Source organism: Echiichthys vipera (assembly GCF_963691815.1).
Source record: "Echiichthys vipera genome assembly, chromosome: 10".
Taxonomy (NCBI): domain Eukaryota; kingdom Metazoa; phylum Chordata; class Actinopteri; order Perciformes; family Trachinidae; genus Echiichthys; species Echiichthys vipera.
Window position 1 is genome coordinate 16,718,437 of NC_139835.1, and position 7,696 is coordinate 16,726,132.

Consider the following 7,696-nt stretch of genomic DNA (forward strand, 5'->3'; position numbering starts at 1 on the left):
AGGCTTAGTTCAAGTGTGGTATTTTCTTTAAAAGTCATTAATGCTGGTGGTGTTGTATAACATTGTATCGCAAGATATTTTTCCTCTGCAAACAAGATTACAATCCAGTCCAACTCTATTAAATACAGCCTCATGAACCTGCATATTGTAAGCTTCACAAAGGTGTATTTATTCCATTACCACTTTAATGGATTATATTATACTGAACATGGGTTGTTTTAACTGTGGTTACCAACAGTACATGTGATGGGTTTTGCCCGCAAAGTCAAATTATGAACCACTCATTTGCTTGTGAGGAATGAATTTACATATTTTGCCTCAAAGTCAATTTGTGATGATTGTAATGATTTCTTCAAATCCAACATGAGGATTTCATTTGTGTGTCCTGAGACAGCAGTCAGTGTCACAAGCTGTAGCCATCCATCCATCATCAGACAGAATAAGACCCTGACAAGCCGGACGTGGAAGGTAGAGAAGGAGCAGAGAGAAACTGAGGTGAAGGGCTTTGATTTTTTTTATTTTTAGAAAACGCAAGATTCAAACTATTTAACTCTGGAGCACAGGTGGGCAATCAGACAGCAGCATATTGCCCAGTGGCTTCATCCTCCCTGGGATGACATTTCTGAAACTGCTGGTTTCACCTTGGGGAGCAGAGCACAACAGATGCTTTGACAGGGAGGAGGAAGGATGTAAAACCCTGCACTGATCAAAATCTGACGCAGACGGAAAATACAAGTTTTTACACTCTTTACAGTACACATTATCCTCACACAATGGAGGAGGATATTGAAGAGTACCTTTTTTGAATAAATAAAATAAACATTTACAGTTGAGTTAAATTGATTAACATTTAGATTTGGACTGTAGCACATGGAGAAAAATCCTTTTGTGTGCAGCCATTTGCTGCTTCTCCCCAGAGAAAACACTCTTCTTTGTCAGTTTGAATGAATAATAAAATGCTCATAATTTCCTGTTGGATTCGATAGCAACTAATGACATACATGATGTTTTCACGAGTTAAATAGATCTTTAAGCTCTTTTACTTTCTGAAATCTAAACCACTTTGGCATAAAGGGCGTGGCATGGGGCGACATTCATGACAGAAGAATAGACTTTAATGAATTAAGAGGACAACTTTAATTACAGAACAATCTATTCCAATTAACAGGATACAAGGCATGTTGGGCTTTTCTCATACAGTTATCACCAGGAAATCCAGAGAAATACACCGATTATTATATTGCATATTGTATGCAAAAACACATACAACATACAGTACATGTTTACACATTAATTTCTCCATTGCATTAGCAATATGAGGGTATTGCTAATGTACTTTGCCACTTCAGGACAAAGAATGCTGCTTGATAAACGGTGCTCCGACTACTGAAAGTACAACAGTGCTTGATGGAATACTTTACAGACAAAGAGGCTAAAAACGCACTATACCTCTCTGATACCAGTGAGTCTTTGCTGGCATTAAAAAAGCCACAAGGAATAAGGTGAACATTTGTGAGCCGCAGTCACCAGCAGGGTTCAGTTACCTCTGAGGTTTGTTTTTTTTCTAAATACCAATATGAAACAGGGGTTCTTTGAGGCAGCTGATCATCGCATTGGTCCCATCTGTCTCCACTTCAGATCTGATTCAAATCATTATAGAAATGTCCTTGAGAGTCAGTAGGCTCCAACAATAACTGCCTCCGCTTCTTTGGATGGTCTCCTGTCCGTTACTAAAAAGTTGATCATTCCCTCTGACTTTATGAGAAGGTTGCAACCCAGGAAAAATATGCCAAAAACCACCGTTAGGGACAAAACGCACATGACGGCTATCTGAACCACCCTCATGACGAAGAGGCTCCTCTCGTCCGGAGCGGCGGCCACAAAGCCGTTATCAGTCACCACGGAGGAAAAGTTGCAGCACAAAAACTCCTCGGTCTTGTTCAGCAGTCCGCCCTCCGTTTGGTTGAACCCGGTGTTATTCATTTCCACTTTTTTCTTTTCCAAATCAAACTTTCAGTACGAGTGATGTGGGAGGAAGAGGGCAAGACGCACCTGAAACAACCCTTGAGAACTGTGTCATCAAGTGAAAAGTAAAGAAGATGAGGAGGAGGAGGAGGAGGAAGAGGAGGAGGAGGCGATGAAGTGAAGAAGTTGCGTCGGATCAGACAGCGCTCTTCTGGAGTTAAACAAGCTGCTTTGGCATCGCATTACTGGAGGTTTCATGTGGTCCGCAGTGAGTTTCAGAGGCGAATGACTCCACAAACCAACCCGCGGTTAAATAGCCAGACAGACAGTAACCTACCTGCCTGCGATGAGCGCTCAAGTGGCAGGACGACACAGCAAGAGCGCCCCCAGACGGCCAGACTACAGGCTTGTCATGAGTGTCCACCAATGTATAGGCTAGCCTACTGTATGTTGTACATGATGTTCTGTTTTGTGTTCTGTTGCCATGCCATGTGTGTATGATGTGGCCTAGGATCAGCAGTGTGTGAGACAGACATATATGCAGACTGCAGTAAATCCTGTTCGTAGTGGATTATATCTGATTCTATCTATCTATCTATCTATCTATCTATCTATCTATCTATCTATCTATCTATCTATGTATGTATCTATGTATGTATCTATCTATCTATCTATGTATCTATCTATCTATCTATCTATCTATCTATCTATCTATCTATCTATGTATCTATCCATCTATCTATCCATCTATCTATCTATCTATCTATCTATCTATCTATCTATCTATCTATCTATCTATCTATCTATCTATCTATCTATCTATCTATCTATCTATCTATCTATCTATCTATCTATCTATCTATCTATCTATCTATCTATCTATCTATCTATCTATCTATCTATCTATCTACTAACCTATCTATTGAACCTTTATGACTTATATAGCAAAATACCTTATTGCGACACATATACACACACATGCACACACACACACACACACACACACACACACACACACACACACACACACACACACACACACACACACACACACACACACACACACAGATGCCACTCATGACAACTGAACTCAGTGTTTTGAGCTCTATTAGTTAGACTCCATCAATATTTTTTCTTTTGCAAACTGGTGATATCCAAGAATATTTGTTTTAGGACATTTTATCAAAATAAGCACAATCAAGCGCAGGTTTTCACTTCTAAAAATAACAATATCTTTACTCATCATTGTGACAATGAGTCAGCATTGGATCCTGAACCTGCAGCCACTAACTAGGCTTCATCATTAATTGTCTTATTTATGTGTTCTTTTCCTATTGTATAATGTCAAAATGTGAAAAAGGAATAAATGTGTTTGATTTCTGTTGCAGTGAATGTAAATGACATCAGCTGACAGGAAGTCAACAAGGACCAAGACTGTTGCCTAGCAATGGCATCCGTTGAAAAGTTCTAGGCCCACTGTCTTCCATTCCGAACACGAAAAACAAAAGCAACCCAACAACAGGCTGAGGTTGAAAATGTTCTTTAGATGTTGGTGGTTAACATATTGGAATTTGGAATTGGACATCATTTCACCCCAAAATGATGTCTTACACATTAAAACAGGTTGAAGGGTTCATCACTCAAATGCTTTTGAAATGTTCATACACAATATCCAGCCAGCTGCACAAAGCCATGACATGAAGTCTGACTCCCTGTTTGGAACAAAGAGGAACCAGGACATGCACTGACATCTAGTGGATGTTCTCAGTCTGACGTGGACACAGTCTTTTGTTTGTTTACACATACCATGTCATTTTGAAAGTCATATTTATCTCACGGTTTATCTCATCTACCACAGTGCAGTAGTCAGCTGTTGCATTAGAGCTTATTTCAATAAAATAACAATAAGAGCTTCAAATAAAAAGGAAGTTTACAGCCTGCGACAGGACTTCATCGACAGTACAACAGAGTAATCATGAATTGCTGAATGTTAATTAAATGCTTCAGGCATAGTTTTGATCTACCACATTGCCCAGAAGGCCTCTCATCAATAGCAGCAGATGGCAGCATTGTTCAACATGATTCTCTAAAGGCTGTGTCAACGCAGCTGCAATGTAGACAACAATGTCAATCTGACAAAATACCATAAATGAATTGGCCCACTGACATGCAAACCAAGGTATAAGTAATTTAAAGTGGTAATTTAAGTGGTTATTAGACCTGCTGTCTCCCTGTTTCTCTTCTTATAATAATTTGAACACAAACATCAACAGTGTGAAGACTCCCTGTGGTGGTACACCATGATGGTAAAACTAGAAACTCAAACCAGGAAGTGATGTAGAGTATTTGAACAAATCTCAACATTAATTATTCTATTGTGTTAATAAAAAAAACCCTCTATGATCGTTATCACAGAAGCAGTGAGGCACATAACCATGTAGGCTTTTCTTAAATGACAGAAGGGTCAGAATATGATGTCAATACTGTAGCTGACCCAAGCTTAATGACAAGCAAAATATACCTAAAATAAAATAAAAAGTCAAATATAAAGATGCCTTTAATTGTGTAATCAGTATGGAATGTATAGGCATACAAGTGTGATTGTATGATGTATGTCTCCAAAAGGCTGTACAATAGATTGTTTTATTACTCTGATGCATTAGCAGATAAAGTGGTCCTTGGTCCTTTGAGATAGCTCTCTATATTCTGTGATGTTCTTTTTATTATTTAAGGTTTTGGTATCTGACTGTGTCTATGCATACAGGCTGTACCAATAATTTCTCCGTTCAGATATTTGTATTAAACAATTTATTAAAGTAAGGGCAACTGAGGCTTTTCAAGTTATTTCTTTATCCATCATCAGGAAGAATCATCATTGAGTACAGGATTTCCACACTACATCTCATTGGCTGTGGCCCTTCTGAGTGGAATTTGTATGTTCTCTCCGTGTCTGTGTGGGTTTCTCCGGGCTCTCCGGCTTCCTCACACAGTCCAAACCCATGCAATCTCTGTCTCTGTTTGTCCCTATGTGCCCTGTGATAGACTGGCGTGTAGGGTGTACCCCGCCTCACGCCCGATGTCAGCTGGGATCAGCTCCAGCTCCGCGACCCGGATAGGGACAAGCAGTTGAAGATGAGTGAATGGAACTTAAAAGCTAAATAATTTCTGAAAGCTAGAAACTGAAATAAAATGCATACACTCATGGATACTTTCCTGGCACATGCCAAGGAAGTCCTTGTCTTTTTCATTCAGATAATCCAAACAATCAACATTAACATACATTATCAATATTCAAAAATACATCTGAAAGTAACTTTAATAATAAAGATGTATACGTTTTTATCTGTGTAACACATCAATGGTATCAACCCAAAAACTGCTGCAACAACTTATAAGACATTAGTTTTTAATATTGAAATGTTAATGTGCCCTTTTAAAATGTATTTATTTAATTAATTGAATTCTATTTTTTGATTAATGACTAGAAAACCTTGACAGACAGTGCTGAGCCGCATCTCAAATTAATCTTAAGGTTCCCAGCTTTCAGATGATGTATAGCCTGCCACTTATATGGGGCACATACTGTTGAAAAAGGAGGTGCGCATGATTAGATTATTACATCTAACTGGAAATAATGACAAAAATAGGACACGCACACACACACACACACGCACACACGCACACACGCACACACACACACACACACACGCACACACACACACACGCACACACACACACACACACACACACACACACACACACACACACACACACACACACACAATATTTTACATGTTTTACACTTAAATCGCAGTAGGCCCAGTAATCAATGTATTCTGCCTGCGGTGGCCGTGCACGCGCCTACTTTTACCAGACGCCCATGACAGTCCACTTGGAGAGGATTTCGTGAGTGACGTCGCTTTCAGCCAATCACAGCAGAGAAACGAGACATTTTTGAAGGTCGGTCTGAACCGACGTTAGATTGTGCTGAATACGATCTCGCCTGTCCTCTCCTCACCGTCAGAATATTCCGTCGGAGAACAGGTGCGTGCGGAGGAGACGTTACGTTGCGTTGACCGCATCAGCGTTAAAGACGAATCGGGAAAATTAATGGAGGCTGGACGTTTTCGCCGGTTTTCCGCAGCTTAACTAGAGACAAACCATATCAAGGAGTACTAACAGGTACCACGAGAGGCTTTACTGGACGGACAGTATCACGCTGCACTGGGGACTACTCTGTATTTGAGATGGACTGTTACTTAGGTGTCGCCTCGAGACGTGCCTTTCCAGGAGCTATCCAGCCAGTTTAATTCAGTTCTGAGCAGTATTTTGGGTCATGCTGTCTGCGTTCAACACGTTGCCTGAGCGCGAGGCTGGAGCAGGTTACTGGTTCACTCCAACCATCATTTAGGTAAGGAGAGCGTGTCCCCATTTTCCGTCGCGTGCACACCTTCCTTCCATAAGGCAAATGATGTCGCGGTCCGCTTTACACGACATGTCAGTAGATTTAACGGTGATGCTGTTTATTATCTGACAGTACATTAAATCAAGGTTACCATGTCCCGTATCTGCATTAGTGAGAATGAGTGTCCGTAACTGATTTGATTACAGTGTTTCCCCCCCCCCTCACTCCTGTCACGTCTCCCATTATGAATAGAACGATCAATACATAGGCTAATGTACATGCACGTCAATGGACTATGGCCAGAGTCTGTGCGTGTGTAGGCTACGTCAAACCTTTTAAAACCACCGTGGTGGTAAATGTAATCTTTTTGTGTTGTTTTGGTTATGAAGAAGCTGCAGTCATTGGCCTAATGGGCTTATTGGGATCAGTCTATAATCACCTCCTGTTCCTGGTAAGGCTGGCTGGGTATAGATCTGTATTTTTCAATACTAGTGCCAGTGCGCATATGATGCCTGAGGTCTAGTACCGGTTGCAAAACAATACTTTTCTCTCAGTATTTTTAGTTTTTCTTTCTTTCTACCCCCCCCCCCCTCTTTTTATATAAATATGCCACATCTATTTATTTTCTTTTAGGCCTAAAATACACATTGACCAGCTTTTAAAGTCTTTACTGTTTCCAGCACTTGATGCCACAGACACAATTTCTTTGGCACTCAAAAAACTATTGATGTTCGACAGCTTCACTTTCTGCTTCTGGCCGTAGTGACGTATGTTCCTGGGAGATGCTGGCTCCAAACTCTACCCTGATAGGTCTCACTGAGCATATCTCTCCGAGCTCTCTCTGAAGTACCCATGAGCAAGGCACTTGAATCACAGTATATCCCTTAATGTCCACAGCAGCACATTGTCCCGTTTTCGGCCACATAATGAGTGAATTCATGATTAAGGGAGCAGGAATTGATGACTTTTCTTTCATCTTTGCTGTCATAGATCCAGCGTGAAGTCCAGTTGTACTGCTGTAGACAGCAAATAGTTAACAGTCTGGCGTTCGCATAGAGTAGCATTACTGTTGAATGAATGAGGAATACATAATGTAGCTCATAGCACTACACTGAACATTTCACAACAAAGGGAATTGCTAATAGCACAATTGACCGTCACTTCATGAAGTAATAAGTGGTTACATTGGACATACTGGAAAAAGTGGCTTATAAGACTGGAAGGACCTGTTGTATATATCAGAGAAGAAATACTCCTCTGTGCAGATAGTTAGACAAATTGACTCAGACTTCTTCGGACGAGACTCCAGCAAGCTGCCGGCAGCAT

At 40.6% G+C, this 7,696-nt stretch overlaps 1 protein-coding gene across 1 annotated transcript; it reads right to left on the minus strand.

The window, feature by feature from the left end:
* Positions 1 to 1,674: 1,674 nt before the first annotated feature.
* rprma (reprimo, TP53 dependent G2 arrest mediator candidate a) lies at positions 1,675 to 1,983 on the minus strand (the record flags this gene model as incomplete). The annotated part of the gene is made up of 1 exon (XM_083921031.1): positions 1,675 to 1,983. The coding sequence occupies one exon, from the start codon at positions 1,981 to 1,983 to the stop codon at positions 1,675 to 1,677; it is 309 nt and encodes a 102-aa protein (XP_083777157.1).
* Positions 1,984 to 7,696: the final 5,713 nt, after the last annotated feature.